General features: G+C 41.2%; 1 protein-coding gene across 4 annotated transcripts in view; it reads right to left on the reverse strand.

The window, feature by feature from the left end:
* Positions 1 to 2,006: 2,006 nt before the first annotated feature.
* The window catches only part of SCMH1 (Scm polycomb group protein homolog 1), a 47,402-nt gene continuing 32,245 nt past the window's right edge, over positions 2,007 to 17,163 (reverse strand). For 3 of the 4 annotated variants that reach the window (XM_088140045.1, XM_088140046.1, XM_007430923.4), the window contains 7 exons: positions 16,134 to 16,260; positions 14,707 to 14,907; positions 14,105 to 14,287; positions 9,878 to 10,009; positions 6,168 to 6,371; positions 4,589 to 4,731; positions 2,007 to 3,957 (listed from right to left, as the gene is read on the reverse strand). In XM_088140045.1, the coding sequence (XP_087996171.1) occupies positions 3,832 to 3,957; positions 4,589 to 4,731; positions 6,168 to 6,371; positions 9,878 to 10,009; positions 14,105 to 14,287; positions 14,707 to 14,907; positions 16,134 to 16,260 (1,116 nt within the window). In that variant the 3' untranslated portion in view covers positions 2,007 to 3,831. The remainder of the gene's footprint in view (positions 3,958 to 4,588; positions 4,732 to 6,167; positions 6,372 to 9,877; positions 10,010 to 14,104; positions 14,288 to 14,706; positions 14,908 to 16,133; positions 16,261 to 17,163) is intronic. The other variant, XM_088140047.1, reaches the window with a different exon arrangement.

Below are 17,163 nucleotides of genomic sequence, written 5' to 3' on the forward strand. Positions count from 1 at the left end.
GGTTCTCATATCGTTCTTAAAACTCCAGGCTTGTTCAAAAGTTGTGCTGCAGCTAACCATGCTATTTCTCAGGCATATATTCCAAGTCTTAGAGTTTAAATTGTGAGGTCATAGATGTTCTTGCGACAATTCTAACATATTCATTTGAACCCAGAGTGGACAGCATGGTTAGGCAATATTTCCCCATATAAAAAGATATCCTTCATTGGCTCCAGTCTGACCTTGCTAAACAAAACATTTCTCAGGGGTGAAAACATAGATACTAGAACCTTGGAAAGTAATAGTTGTTACTACTGAAACAACTATGGAAGATTGGTATTCCTTTAGGTGGTAAACAATGTAAACCAAACCCGTGCTACAAATTGGTTCTGCTTTTTATTCTCACAGGTCAAGTCAATGTTTACTTACAGAGAATCAGACTGAGCAAAGTCATAATATGAGCAGTCAGCTTCAGTTGGTATCTCTAGACTAGTCAGGTAGCTCATCACTTAAATATTTGCAAGAGCAGCACACACTTCTTGCATTATGTGAGGGGTGCTATACGTTAGGCCTATGCAAAATAAAATAATTTGGGCCATGGAGATGATTTATCTGCAGAATTGGACACCTGACTTGTCCCCATAAAGCATGGCTGAAGAGTTTCCATGTTGGGTGACTTCAAGGTTGCTCACAGCCTTTGTTAGAGCTAACCTGCTTTGAAGAACCGCAGTATGTGCCAAAGTTCTAGCTTAGGGGCCTTCAGTGCTGCTGACCTGAGAAGCACTTGGGCCATTGCTGGAGCGGGGGGAGGGGAAGGATTCCCTCAGCCTTCTCCTGCAGCACTCACAAATGGTCTTTTTCCCCCAATGTGCTTCTTTTGTGACGGGATGGTCCACAACCACAAGCCAGCTTAGAAGCTAGGAAAGCCCAGAGAGATGAAAGCTTTTTCTGCACTGTTGGCCTCTTTCAACTGGTCAAACAGACCTGAGAATTCCTCAAAGCCTGTGTCAGAACTGCCCAGGCTGAGAGACCCTTTACATGCCATGGGACTTTGGGCTGGCAGGCTATGCTGTAGATTCCTTGCAGCTCCTGGTGGCGCCACCCAACCTGGGAGATCCTTCAGCCAACACTGCAGGAAAGGGCCCCCCTCTCAGCCTTCTCCAGCCGTGCAACATCTAAGAAGTCTGAAACAGCTGAAGCCAAGCAATACGGCTGCTTCACTTCCATCCAAGAAGTGAGCGGGGCCCTATTGCTTTATGAAACAGCTTCAAAGGAATAATTGGAAGTTTTGTTAAAATGAAACACTTGGTTGAAATGTTGGACAGCCTTGACTAGATTTAAATTTTTTAATGTACAGGTAGTCCCCAGTTTAAGGAGTTCTGTTCCCATGGCCTGTCCTTAAGTCAAATTTGTATGTAGGCTGGAATAGTATTATTGTATAAGTAGTATTGGGTAATGAACTCAAACCATTGTGTATTTAACTCAAATTTTGCTACAATAGGCTTCGTTCTTAACTATAGGTCATCTGTAAACCAAGCATTCTTAACCTTGGGACTACCTGTACAAATGGGTCATGTATGTGAATGTCAGCATGCACGATCCAGGCATGGACACTAAAATGGGCTGGCACAGAGAGAGATATGATCAGGCCTCCCTTGCATACTTTCCCCAACGGTCCATGTTCTCTCTTCATATAAGGCATATTAGTTTGCAGCCAAACTCAGAATCTGCTCTGTTCCTATTTAAAAAATCTCCTCAAAGATAATTCTTATTCTTTTCCCTATTCTAAATAGAAGTTATTTACCTTGCATGGCCTAACAGATCATGGGGTGAAAGCGCAAAGGAGTAATCCCCACCAATCTAAGATTATGAGATTACGTAAGTAAAATTGTTTCCCAAAATTACTGGCTTACTGAGGCAACTTGAGGCAACTTGACCTTGCTTTGGGCTGCGTTATGAACTCAGATCTTGGAATGCCTGCATTTAGTGTCCTGTGAGTAACCAAGCCAAGAGGAAACCACTCATCTTTTTTTTTAAGTTTATTTATAAACAAAATCAACAGAGTAAGTGCAGAAAAGAATATTGGCAGGATTCTTCCTGCTACCTGCCGTAGGCAGTGCTTACAGCAATGGTATTCTGCAACCAGGCAGTAATAGCAGAAACAGGTGGCCTGCCCCAGGGGGCTAAACTAGACAACCAAGATGGTAGCCAAGTTGCACCATTCCAGCACGTTGCAGTCATTGCTGGATCCTCCTTTCTGGAACTGGGTTATTGCCTGTGAATTTTCATTCCTTGTTTTAGAAGCCCTCTCGCCTTGCCTTCTGGCCTGGTCTGCGGAGCTCCTCTTCCACAAGCGTCTCGGAGAGAAAGAACCATCCACAGGAAGGAGCAGCAGGATACGTAACTTGGGCAGAAAGAAACGCCTGTGAAGGGCTTGTACCTTTGCCCGCCCCACCCCCCAGTTCAGGAACCAGGGGCAGGCAATGGGCAACCGTCTCAGCATTCATTTGTCTGCAACCCAAGGACAAGCTGCTATGGTTATTCTGGAGGAATAAAAAAGTATCACACGCTTGCTTTCCAGACACAAAGCACACTTCAGTGGAGGACCTGGAGAAAAGCAGAGCGGTGGGTCACCAGGTAATTACCTCCTTCTCCTATTCTCATCTGCCAGCAGCAAAACCCCTCTAACTACAGGACAATGAGGGCCACCACTCAAGTGCCATAAAAAATAAATACATTAATCATTTTCCAGAATACACATAAACAAAACAATTCAGGTTTCCCTACTGGGATTGGCAGAGAGACATAAAAAAAAGCCTATTTCCGCGTCTCTCTGCTGTCCCACGTGCCTGCCAGGTAGCTATCAAGGAAGCTCTGCCAGGTTGAAGTGGAGGGTGTTTTAAATGGTACCACTGTAGAATAGGAGACGTGTAATTCCCCCAGGAAAAACGTTAAAATAGTTGCCATCTCAATAGCAAGTAGAAAAGAAAACTTTCAAGCTTGGGGACAGGAGTGGGGGGGGAGGTTGCTTAGTTGTATGCCTTGTGCCACTTCAGTACAGGACCACACACTTCCCATCCTCCCGGCTCACTTGTAGTGCTGGAATAGTGGATAACACAAACACAGAGCCACTCGTGGTGACTACTGGTTATCCTCCATTCTTTGTTCCAAATAAATATTAGAATTGTCTGCCCATCAGCCAGCAACGTGGGGGGAGCGGGGGGAAGCCAGCTTGAGTCCTCAATTCAGGAAGAGGTTAACAGCACCAAGTGAGAAGTGAGAAGAGCGATCTGTAGGCAGGTAGTACGGCTCACAGAATATGGCTTCTGCCAAAACTCCCACCCTGCCCTTGCACCCAAGGGAGTGAACCATCTGGAGAGCAGCAGCTGCTTGTCCTAATCAGTTGGCTTCTTCTTATCAGTTTCTTCTGTATGGCACAGAAAAGTGACCTCTTGACATCCTCCTCATATTGCATGAAGAGGCTTCTCAAGGAGAGCAGCAAAGGAACATGGCGCAATTAAAAAAGAAGGGCCAAACAGCCGAGTCTAATGCATGGGTGGCTCTGCCAGAGCTCCACACACAGGAGGCCTCACTGCCTCTGCCAGATATGGTCCCAGATGCCACCAGCAGAGAGCTGAAGAAACATCCATCCCTTTGTGAGAATCTATCTGAAGCTTCATATGACGGTTCAGGGTGCCTAGGACCGTCCTCCTGCAGGATATCACCTTTCTTCTGCTGAGTAGGAAAGGTGTCCTAGTAATTCTGTGATGCGGTGGCTGCAGAAGGGAGGCACACGTTGCGTGCCTTCATGGAGAGCTGAGAGGGCCATGCTTGTGCCAGGAAGAGTCTTTTTCAGAACTTGCCCTGTTTCAACTTATCAATATGGTAGGTGAGTTTCAGCGCTGGCCCCAGTTTCAAGCCCATGTACTTCATCATCATGTCACTACGCAACAAAAGCAAGGCCTTGCCATCAATCTCCTGTAGACATAGAGTAGAAAAAACTATGTTTATTGTGTGTCGGAAGTAAAACAAGGCTGGTTTAGGGCAATTGCTGATCAGAGATAATACATGACAGGGCTACCTAACTTTGCAACATCAGTTGCACAGAAAAAGAAATTTCTTCCAGATGGCCTGACATAATGAGTGACACCCATCAAAACCCCTTCATTTGTATAACTTTTACATGGAGATTAGAGGCTTAGGGTTTGGCTTCTTTCTTTGCTACATCTTTCTTAGCTACTTGGAGAAAGTCTTTAAAATCAGACTCCAACCTTTTCATAATAAATAAAGCCCATGGGAACAGCAGCTATTTACATCTGCATTGTACTAGTCCATTTCTCTGCTTCAATTCCTATGCTACCATTGATGGCGAGATACATCCATCCCTTTGTTGCCAGAATAATCGTGTTTACTATGAGAAGTTACCGAAGCTTTGCCTCTTGTGACATTGATAGATATTGACTTTCTGAGAGGGAAGGAAATACTATAGAATTATTAATAGTGTGTTAAAAACTGCCTCATCAGCAGAACCATATGTTGGGTGGCAGCCCTTCCATCAGGGTGAAAGTTCTACCCAGGCCAAGTCTGATGTCCCTGAAGTCATATTTACATGTTTTCGGAAGAGATCTGCATGGGGTCCCAGCTGAGGGTCAGCTTCTCTTACAAACTGCATGACATCTTCCACCGTCCAAGCGGAGGGGTCCCGGGTACCCAACCGTGAAGTGTCTCGAGAGCTCAGGTATCTGTCGGAGCCTGAGGGCACAATGAAAAAAATCAAATAAATTCTGGTGCTGCAGAAGCTTAGGGATCCATGTCATTGAAATGTTTCTGGTGATATTTTTTAAAAATAACAAACCACTCTGTCAAATTTAATGAATTATTTGTACCAAATGCTTCTAGAGGGACAATAGGAAAGCCACTTCTTGCCAGCACAAGGGAGAAGCAAATATAAACAGAATTAGGGTTTTCCCCTCAATCTTCTACTGCATGAAGCTTTCTGTTAATGTTTCCAAAATGTCATAACCAAGATATATTTTTCCAAAAGAACATACTCTAACTAAAGCCAAAGGAAATGTCCAACATCACCAACTTTATAAACACTTTGCTACATAATCAATTCTTTGAAAGAACTGATACTAGAAAGGCAGAAACTGTGCTCCCTTCCTTGGCCAAGACTTGATTAAAACACCCATTTCCCAGAGAACACTGAACAAAGGTTGTGTATTTTCAAAATGGGTCAGCGGATGTAAAGGAACATTTGATAAAGATTTGGCATATGGGTCATCAGCACTCCTTTTCAGAAATCTTAACAACAGTAGCAATGGAAATGTTCTTCAAAGCATTAGTGAGTGGGCCCTTTGAATCCATCTCATTTTGAACCCAAAATATATTGCAGGCATAATGTTTGAACAGACACATAGACATGAGGGGAACATATGTCATTCTGCCTAGTTGAGTTGCTAACATGTTGAGCTATGATAGACTGGACACAGTTTTGAATTTGGCCTACCAATGGACATGCTTTCCTGTTACATAATTTCTTGATTTTCTCTTCCTAATGTTTATGATATTTACAAAAATACTAACAACAACAACAACTACTACAAAAGAATTTTGATGTGTTGCAGAAATGGAGAAATCAAATAACAAACACTTAAGATGGCAGGATTCAGGCCCTGACAATATTTTGGTGGATAACATATTGTGAAAAAGTCAGTAAGACTATATGGCTCAACAGATAATTAATGCTTTGAGAGGTCTGACCAGCTATTACACAGTATGTTACTTTAACCACCCTCTATTTTGTAACAATTATTGCTTAAAGAGACACACACAAAAATGGCTTAAAAATACACAAAAAAAACACAAGCATAAGATACATACCAAAAAATGGCTTAAAAATACACACCAAAAATGCAACTGGACCACACATATCTGTCCAGGGAAGGGAGTAGAGTTTCTGCCCTTCTAGTATCAATTCTTTCCAAGAACTGATTATGTAGCAAAGTGTTTATAAAGGAAATTTATTATTTGTAGCAAAGTGGCTATAAAGGAAAGCATGAGAAGTATCAGCTTCCCCACCCAGGATTCACAAGGTCTCCCCCTGCATTGCCAGGGGTCCCTATTAGTAAGAGAAAGGTGGAGCCGGACTGCTTCCCAGAAGAAGGGTTGGAGCATTGGCCTCTTACCCCCAGCATTCAGTCTATGCAAGGCAGAGGTACTGCACTGAGTGAGGCTGGAGGGCTGATGAAGGTGTCTATATCCCTGAAGGCGGAAGTCCCTTGAGTTCCGAATGGGACTGGACGCGCTGACGGCATTCAAGGCTGAGTCCATCGGGTCCAAGCGAGGCTCCAAAGGACCAGGGAGGCTGTCATTCAAAACAAAGGTTTCACCTGGAAGACACAAGCAACTGGTGAGAGAGAGGTAAGCAACAGCTATGGTGCTGCAGTATACACAAACATCTAGGGTGGTAAGTCAGCAACATGGAGCAACTTTTATTCAGCTAGAAAGTTGGGGAGAGGGAATCATTTTCACCACGTTGTACCAATTTCTTTGAGATAATCTCCCCCGACCCCCAAATAATTGTATTAATCAGTCTAAACTGGTGCTGGTGTTGACCTCTAAAGCCCTTCATAGCATGGGCCTGGGTTATTTGAGGGACTGTCTCTCCCCGATTTCATCTGCCCATCCCACTAGATCTAGCAGAGTGGGTATGCTGTGGGTTTCATCGTCTAGGGAGCTTCGTTTGGCAGGCCCTAGGTGGGCCTTTTCTGCTGTGGCGCCCACATTGTGGAATCTTCTCCCCCAAGAGATGAGATCGGCCTCATCACTCCTGAGTTTTCAAAGGTCACTCAAGACCTAGTTATGTCAGCAGGCCTGGGAACCCCAGGGGACAGATGAACTAGTGAGGTGGCTCTATTATTAACATCCCTTCACCTATTATTTTCCTTTTCTGTTTTAGTTTGTTTTTATAGTTTTTAATGTTTAATAATTACTATATTTATTGTTTTATTAGTTGTATGCTGCTCAGAGTCACTTTTTGTGAGATGGGCGGCCTTATAAACTTGATTAATAAAATAAATACATAAATAAATAAACAAACACTCTGTTATTATCATACGTAACAAAGTTCAGTCATTTTCTTCATGTCCTAGAAGTTCTTCTGCATACAAAGCAGTAGGTGCATTCATTCTGGAGCACTCCTGATATTTCTTTAACCAGGTCAATGCAGCGGAAAGGCTAAGCCTTCTCTTGTTAAGAGACCATCTTAACATTCCCTTGGCATGTTATGGCAGGATTGTATTAAAATAAAGTACCACGAATCCTGTAATCTTGGCTCTGCTTTTATCACCACACAATTCTCTGAGAAGACTCAATAAGGAATTTTCTGTGAATCTATCAAACCAGCTTTTTCCTCTTTCTAGCATGTCTACTATTGAAATAAGAGCCTGCCTAGACATTCCTTTATCCAACTCCTGCTGCTTCTTCGTAGTCAGGTGCCAGCTCTTGGACAGAACAAACACGGACCATTATTTGGCACACATTCTTCATTTCATTCTGGCAGAAATATAAACTGAGGTTAAGGAAGAAACTCTCCAAAAGCTCTAAACCAAGCACCAAAACATTCAGGCCCAATTCCCACAAACAGAAATTTCTTCTGTGCTGCTGCTGGTTCAATGCTACATGTAGGATGCCCAGAACAACTTGTGCCATTAATGCTTCTGGACCATGTATGCCATCAGGTCCTGACACCTTCTATGTATGAGACTTTGATCTGCTGAGCAATGGCATCATCTTTAAAACATCCCCAAAGAAGTGTCATGCATTGGTTACTTAATGGCAATAGAGTGTCTTCACTATTCAGCTAATGAGATGAGTCCTTCAGGTCACATTTAAAAAAAAAAAAAATCACATCTTACTTGATCCTGTAATACACCCCAATGATGGAATAATGAAACAGAAGATTCACTCTAGGGCACTGAATAGATTAAACAAACATCTGGACATTTTCATGTGGACAAGGTTGGGTCATAGATCAACCTCCTAACTGCTAGCAGTTTTTATGCTGACAGTATATATGAAAATTATCCATTCAAATGGAAGCGGAAATATAAAGTTATTTCCTACTCTAACAATTTTAATTTTTGAAACCCACCTTGTGTTTGATTTAAATAAATTGGCACTGTTTAAGATTTACTGGGGAGAGTCAAGAGAGTAGATGTAAGAATTATACTCTGATTTGCAGAATATAGTTAAGGAATCACACAAAATCTGTTAGAAACCAGCAAAAAAAAAAAAAAAAAGACACAATTCTTCTGAAGTCAAGTTGTGAGGCTGCCTACAAGACACGGCATTCTAGCATCCTTCCCTACTTCTCTGAATCGGGTACTTTTCATTACTGAACATGCTGTTCGGGCAACAGAAGAGTGTCTCCTGCTTCAGAAGCAGAAATGTTAGAATGTGCCTGCAGTCAGAACTTAACATATTTGAGGCTACCTAGCATAGCTTTTAAAAGTGGGGCAACTAAGATCACATACAGGAAGAAATTTTTTTTGCGTGGTTCTGGCATAGTGTTGAATTAAATTAAAACACTCGGGTCTTTTCCCGATAACCCTTGTATTATGAACTTTGTGTCTGCTTATCAAAACTCCTGACAGCAACAGTCCAGAAATGCAGGGGGTTTCAGCTACAAGAATCCACAGATTTATACAACTGATGGAAATCAGCACCAGCCCTAGAGTTTGCATGGCTTACTGTATTTTCACCTTTTGTTACCCGATCCATACTTTTAGCTGCTCACCACAGCCCTTAAATGTAATAAACAACTGAAACAAAGCTTCTGCAAGGGTTGAAATTGAATACTGAATTTAAAAAACCCCCACAAAAACATCCCTCTAATGTGCCCATAGTCATACAGCAACATACATTCAGAGATGGGAGGAAACCTTTTTATTAAGAGGAGACTACATGCCATGAGTGGCAAGTGGAGATTACTTGTCTGCTAGAAGCTGCGGGGAATCTCAAAGAATAGGACATTAAAAATTTAGAGTGCTTACTTTCTTGTCTAATCGAGAAAGAAACCTCTGTAAGAGGTTCAACTAGCTCAGAGTCCTGTTCCATCCTGCTCCCTCTTCTACTCTTAGATGCATCTGGGAAGCTCACGAGAATATGAAGGCACTGTTATGGTCCTCAGCAACTGGTATCCAAAGGGCATAGGAAGCAGAGGTTCCATACAGATATCATGGATAACACACAGTGATAAAAAGTCATGGGCAGCAGACCTAATTTTCTCTTTCAAACCATAAAAGACATCAAAGTCAGATGGGAATGGAACATTCATCTTCCGTTAAAGGAAGCCTATGAAGCTTTTTGCAAGCAGATCCTTTTTGTCCTTGCTTGCTCTGAGAAGCAAAAATAAGACTGTGCTAGAAAAGACCATTCACCACCATCTTCACAAAAGTGGTGGAACTGATTACAGGCAGGAGTCAAAATGCATTTTGTCTGTCTGAACACAACTGGAATAACGTCTTGTATTGGGACAGGAGAGGCTGATATTTTACTTCAAGCTATGGTGATTGCTAGAAAGTGTACAAAGAAACTCAGTTCCAGCAATTTAGATCTATAGCATGGCTTTTGTTCTCATAGTTAGGCACAGATAATGAGGACCATATAGATGAAGGAGCCCACCAAAGAAGTTAGAAGGAAGGAAGGAAATATGCTTCCTTTCTGTGGCCCACTGTCTACAGTCCTGCTTGGCACAGAAGAGCAGAAGGCACTGTCAAGACAAGCTCTACAATGCACAGCTGAGCTGGAAGTAGACTCCTGGACAGGAGCTTCAACCTATGCTGCTTTTTAAATGAATAATATCAGCAAGGCTGGGAAAAGAGGCTGTGCTCACCTTCCAAGGGGTGATGGTCATTCTTTGGTAACTTGGGGGACAGAGGAGCACTGTATGGAGGGAAATCTTGGGAATACCTCTTTGTACCCCGGCCTGGTCCCTGCAGAGAGCCGTCTAACGAAATGCTCCTGTCTAGGAAGAGAGAACAAGCCCTTGCTTAAGATCAGAGTCTTCTTTGGGAAACGAATGTTCTGCCTCCTATCAGCAGAATGCTGTACTATATGGACTGGTCATTGACCGCAATAAAGATTCTGCTTCTTTTCCTATACTGTCCACACAGTGACCTGTAATTCAGCCAGCAGAAACAGTAGTATTGCTGAACTGGAGAATGATTTTGAAATCTCTGGGCATTACCAATCACCTTGTCATGCCTTCTGCTCCATAAAACAGCAGAAGAATTTTATGAAAAGGACAGCAGCATTTTCAGTGAGGATAAATGCTTCATTTGGACAAACCTTTTCATTTTTTTTAAAAAAAGTCTTTTTGTTCTCCTGAGAAATTATTGTACTGTTTCCAGTACATCTTAATTCTTATACACATGATGGGGAATCTAAATATGTAGTTACAACATTTAACAGAGCTGGGGAATGACAAAATGCCTCTTTATAGTTAATTTGATCTCCTCAGATGATTTGTGTGATTGCCTGCTTCAAGCTTCCTGCATGCCATTAATCCTTGATTATTTGCCATGGTGCTTTTCAAAGTGATTCTTAAAAGTATTTGCTCATCCCAGGGAAACTTCAGGGCCCTTTGTTTGGCTGAATGAGTAGGCTTCAGAATATGAAGTTAAATGTCAAGACATCTATTTGTGATCTCACTGAAAAGCGGTGAACAATATTTATAAAGAATTAAAACCATGTAAAGCTGAATGTTCAAACACAAAAAAACCAGCTACAAAATATTCAACATTTCCTTCTTCATATAGGGCTAACTTTTCTGACCCAAAGTTCTTAAGACTGGAAGATATATAAAACACATTGGACCATCAGCCCAGAAAATGGATACATTAGATTTAAAATTTACCAGTGGTTCTCTAAGCTCAGTTAGCACCTTCTGTGAATGTACATTTAGCACCTTCTGTGAATGTACAAGAAACACAACCCTCATCTTTCCACATTAATTAATGAAAACAATCATAATGGTTCTAATGTTATTTTATTTTTACTGGACTTATTGGCTGCTCTAATCAGAAGTTATTCTGAGTGATGTACATTTCAGGCTCTGGAAGAGGGTTTAATAACTACAGCAGCTGGATGTCTGATGACTGGCCACCGTAGCTTCAGAAGCCTCAAGCACCATTCCAAGCCCCAACTGGGAAACTCACTGCTCAGAATCTCTATGATTGGCATGGTCAATAAACATTGTAAAATAAATTAATTTAACATAGTAGCTGTGTTCCCATAGTATGCTGAGCTGCAACATGGGCAGGGTTAGTATGTAATGTCTAAAGGCCATGTTGTCACCTCCTGCTTGTTCATTTATTTAATTACATTTAGACACCACTTGATTCCAAGGTGACTCTGGGCAGCTTACAATTTAAAACAAACGATATGTAAAATATAATGTATGAGATGAAACATATATAAAAAAATCTATCTGGACAGCAAACTCTAAATTCAACAAAGGAATCACATCTACCCTACTCCAACACCCAGGAAAAGAGCCAGTTTTCAAGACCTTCCAGAACACCATTAGAATCTGCATAGTGTTGATACAACTGAATTCATTTTATTTTCCTTACAATTTTAAGTATAATTTCTTTAAGTCAGGCTCTGCTGGAGATGATTTTAAGTATCAGCCAGACATTACATCTGTACAGTAACTGGCAAATATTATCAACAAATCAGCAACTTCCTGCCGGCTTAAATAAAAATAAGAGCAGACCATTCAGATGTCAATAACAGGAATGGGCAAACTTTTCAGCTTATGGAATGTACGTTTTCTTTGTGCCCTACTTGAGGGTTGAAGGGAAGTGACTAGTGACACTATGACAGCACTGTTGTGGTTAGGGCAAATATATATATTCTTCTGGGATTTTTTAAGAAGCAAAATGGGTGCCCTTTAAGCCTCTGAAAAGAGGAAAAGTTGGCTTAATCTGGAGAGGTGTTGGGATTTTTAAGGGGTAGATCCCTTAAACCCCTCCAAAATTTTAAGGAATCCAAAATATTTAGCCCTACCCCCTCTGGATGCAAGAAGCCCAGGACCTGTTTACCTGTGAATTACAAGTTATTTTAGTAAATAAAAATATGGCTTGGGGGCTGATGTGGAAATGTTAGTGTCTTTGGATGAAGTTCTTTAGTCTAATACAACCTCTCTCAACCTTGACAACTTTAAGATGTGTAGACTTCAACTCCCAGAATTCTCCAGCCAGCATGGCTGGCTGGGGAATTCTGAGAGTTCAAGTCCACACATCTTAAAGTTGTCAAGGTTGAGAAACACTAGTCTAATATATAAGCACGTAGACTGTAATTTTAAACATTCTGGCAATTAGTACTAGAACAAGACTATCAACTAAGACTATATTTTTCTATATCCACATGCATTCAAATCTTCTACAAGAGCTTAAACAAGCCGGAGTACATAAATACACTTTGAATAACTGTGGTTTATTGCTGAACTATGTGCCAGACTTCACCTGGACTGATTACAGTACTTCTTACTTTTGTGAAATTAGAACAGTTTCTTCTAAACAGAATTGGTACAATTAGGTCATGAAGAAATAAGAAATAACATAATTGTACCTAGGTTTAGAACAGACAAGGATGGTTTTATTATACATTACATGCATTATTTATGCCTACATTTATCTATCTTAAATTCAAATTTCTTAAAATATTTTTATTCCATCATGCCTAATATTATTTAAATAATAGGATATTGATTTTTGGGTCAAAAGCTGAGAGAACCAAAATATAAAGGGCACAGCTTAGTTATGGCTAATTAAAGTTTCACTGATGTCAATGGGTTTACTCCAAATATGATAATGTCTGGATTCACCCATAGCTACTAAAACACTGGGGTTTTGAAGGCATTTTGGGTACTCAGATAAAGTGGTAGAATGAGCTCTGTGGTTCATTTTCACAGTAAAAGCCAATTCTCTGTCTGAATGTAGTTCAAAAACCACAAGAAACTTGGGAGGTCAATCTAAATTATTCACTTTCTAACCCAATACAGATTTGTCTAGCATAGTTGGAGTAGGCCAGACAAATCAGCACAATTAAAACACTGTTGAGGGCTCTCTGGACATCATTCTCATGCTGAGAAGGGAAAAGGGCTAAGCTGCACAAAGCCGTCAGAGGACCAGGAAAAAGGACATGGTTATCATTTCTTGCTTCATTGCCTTTGCTATTTATATATAACATAATTACACATCAACTATCTTACTTTTCCTTCTGCTATTCCACCATAAAGAGAAAAGAAAAAAAATGCAGAGGTAAAAAAAATAAATAAAAAGGTCCAGTCTTCAAACCAGCTTCCACAGGTGTATCAAAGGCTCTGGATCAATTCAAAGTTATAGCCCACATACTAGATCTTTGGCATGTCAAAGAGAATCAGAGGGAAAGCATTAATTTTCTGGGAGCTATCCCAGATCAGAAATAAGATAAATACAGTGAAACTTCAGTTTAATGGATCCGGCTGCCCTTAGTGGACTTTGGATGCAATGGAACAAATTTCCATCCAGACATTCTCCTGAAATAACGGACAAATCTACTGCATCTGGACAAGGCAGTTACACTTATGTTAATGATGCAAATGACACAAATTAAGTAGTTGCAATGAATGATGTAATCTTCAACTTAAACAGACATTTGGAATAACTGGCACCCTCTTCCCCCAGTTGGTCTATTCAATCAGGCTTTCATTGTAATGCTTTCATTTTTAGTTTTTAAGTGTGATATCTGCCATATTAATCATTATCACCACCACCACCAACCCCTGAACAATGGCAAGTCTGTCATTGTATTGTTGCCTCATATAACATAATTAGAACATAGAATCCGAGGCACTTAAATAATATTCTTACAAGGAAAGGCCCTAACACCATGTCCAGCTCTGTATCAGGTAAAATAAAATTAATGCAACTTGTTCCAAGTTTAAAAGAGGCACACAAGAATAGCCTGGTGGCAGGAATATGTTAAAAATGGTTAATGATAGACAACTGGCTTGGAATCTGTTTGCACTCTACCTGCAGAGATGACCATGAAAGCTCTCCACCCCAGCTCTTACCTGGTAGGTATTTATCATGGTCATATTCTCGGGAATGATGCATATGGTGCTGAGTGAAGGGCTGGTTCCCAAAGAGGTTGTCACTCCGCAGGTTGTGGCAAAGTTTCTCAAGGAAACGAAGGACATAAGTAATACTATTCACCGCTGGTAAGTTTAGAGTGTGCTGCTCATGATCAAACACAGCTGAAAGAGGAAAAACAACCAAGCCAAATATATAAACATTTAACAGAGATGGCAGGCACTGCTCAATCCCCACAGCTGCCTGCTTGTAATTCAGTTAATAAAATGCTAGAATGATCTTTCCCAATCTGTTGCTTTCCAGATTTGCTGGGACCAATATCCCAGCCAGAATGACTAGAACATTACTCCAATGGTTTCTAAAAAGCACACGGTGTTATGTTTTATTATAAGCTCTTGACGTAGCCTGATCAAGATTAGGAAATGATTCTCTCCTACTTCAGAACAGGATACAAACCATACCGCAATCACTTCTTTTGTATGTTGTCTCAGCCATAAGAATCTCATGGCTAGTAGAAATGTCTCCTGGAAGAGACTGTTCCAAACATGGTAGGACAGATCCACATTGGTGCTGGCTCTTTTACCTGAAATAATCTCTCCTCCGTGGCCTTGCTTAAGGAATGAGAAGACAGTTTTCTGGTGGTAAGCACAGTCAATGCAAGCTTGGACTGCTTGCTGCAGGACTACAGATGCTCGAGCTGGACCAAAATGGTCAGGCAATTGCTGGATTTTCTTTTTGTCCAGATGAGGCCCGGTGCTACCATTTTTATTCAAGTAGATGCAAACTATGTGGGGGGAGGGGGGAGAAAGGGGGGAAGCAAACACATAAGAAGCCTTCAGTACTTAATTTGAAAAAGCAGAGATAAATTTCTTGTAACTCTGGATCACGCAGCAGTCCCTTAATCTCTCTTTTCTGCAAATGAGTTATCTAACCTGGCTGAGTTTCAGAGAACAGATCCATATGCTGCATTAGTTTTTGAGAGTCCATATATCCTGAAAATTGCTCTTTTTTCTCCACTATATAATATAGTTTGCCAAAAGCTGCTTAATGAACCATGAAGATGAGAGTCTGAGACTTAAGCTATAGATAGAGTAGTGCAGTGTTTCTCAACCTTGGCAACTTTTAAGATGTGTGGACTTCAACTCCCAGAATTCCCCAGCTAGCATCCCTCTGCAGTGAACTAAATTAAAATCACTGCACCTGCATCTGCCACAGCCTTGCACTTTTTAACTGTGTGGGTCTCCTGACAGATTCTCTAGTGTGAGTGATCATACACAGCTACTGAATGTTTAGAAATCCATTCAGCAGGCTCTAACACAGACATTTCACACCTGCAGAATGGATTGTTCAATGCATGTCAAATATTCAGATTCTGCTCCTGTACAATAGTAAAATTTATCCTCACTTAGGTTATTAATTCCTGATGCATGAACATTTGTAAGCACAAAATGACTGTTTTAAAACAGTGTTTTCCAGGCTGTGAGACTGCAACCAAGATATGCCTTTCTTCTTCTTTTTTTAAGTTTATGGAAGAATTGTGTGGTTAAATACCTAAAGGTCAATCACAAAGCACTCCAATATTTCTAGTTTGATTCCAATTACACAAGCACACTGTGAGGGCCCAAGGAAAGTATTACCTTAGACAATCATTCTTTTGCCCTTATTTTTTATCATATGGAGTTGCTACTACCTAGCATTCAGAAAATCTCCCTTGCTAGGTTTGTCATTTGTTCATTCGTTTGGTCATTCATTTGATTTCTAATTCCATCCAATTGCTAAATGACTCCAGGCAGGTTACAAAGCGTATTAATTTGAAAATGTCAGGATAATAAACTAAAAAATCAAGATAACAGAATAGCCCCTCCAGGGGAAGACAAAACTCAAAATACATTAATGCTGCAGTGAGTTCACTAATCACCCCAACTCAAGGCCTGCAGGAAGAGCCAGGGTTTGAAGGCTTTCTCAGAGGACAGCAGGAAGTTTCAGAAATAAAAGGAGGCAGTTCCTTACCTGTAGGGGCCTGCATAGCAGAGCTGGGGATAGTAGCTGCATCTTGTGGTACCGTACTGGTGTCAGGCTCAGGAGTGCTAGTTGTAGGGGAAGTAGGTGCTGGATTTAGTAACGTCCGAGGCTTTCTCTGAAAAAAAAAAAAAGTTCAATGGTTTTCAATGGAAGAACAAAGTCTAGCGGGTAAAAGGAACAAGCTGTTAAAAACTGATATTACGGCATCAAGGACACCCACTCAGGAACGTAAAGAGGAAATGGTATCTCTGTGATAAAAATGTACAAAGCCCAATGAGCGATAAAAATAGCTTGAGTCAACAGCAGCCACAAAGGGGAGGGGGATGGCATAAAAATGTGATTTACAGCGGTGACCAAGATTTTATGCCGTCGGCTGTCTTTGCTTCCTGCCTTTCCGCTACGGAGCTTGAAAGCAGCATATGAAGAGCCCTGGTCAGCCCACAGTCTGCTTAGCTTTAGAAATAAAGCTCTTTCAAACTTTTCAGTCCTGGGGAGTCCTTCCAGTGATTTTAAGGCTGTATGCAGGAATTTACGAAAAGGACTTGGACCTAGTCAAAGGGTTCGTTGGCCTAGCTGGGGCTTGTCTGTTCTATGCAGTGGCACGGCCTTGGGCAGGGAGCTTCCTATTGCTGTTCTCTAATCCTGGTGGCTACATCCACCAGAAAATGAGCCTCGGGCTTTTTTCATACATCCATATGCTCCGCTCCTAAACTATTGTGCCTCCCAGATTTCCATGGTCCCATTTGATTAAAGGGCCTTCAATCATAACCTCATTGGCAAATCCAGAGAAGCCTTTGGAGAAACTGTAACAATTGTCTAACACTCTTAAGCCCTAGACCAGTGTTTCTCAACCTTGGCAACTTTAAGTTGTGTGGATGTCAACTCCCAGAATCCCCCTGCTTGCTGGGGAATTCTGGGAGTTGAAGTCCACACATCTTAAAGCTGCTAAGGTTGAGAAACAGCCCTAGATTATTCAGGCCTGGGGATGGCAATAGCTCTGCAATTTCAACTTGGGGAC

The sequence above is a fragment of the Python bivittatus genome, unplaced genomic scaffold (genome assembly GCF_059951505.1).
Source record: "Python bivittatus isolate LINGU-HERP-01145 unplaced genomic scaffold, Pbiv_v1 ctg000310_np1212, whole genome shotgun sequence".
In the NCBI taxonomy this organism is placed as follows: Eukaryota; Metazoa; Chordata; class Lepidosauria; order Squamata; family Pythonidae; genus Python; species Python bivittatus.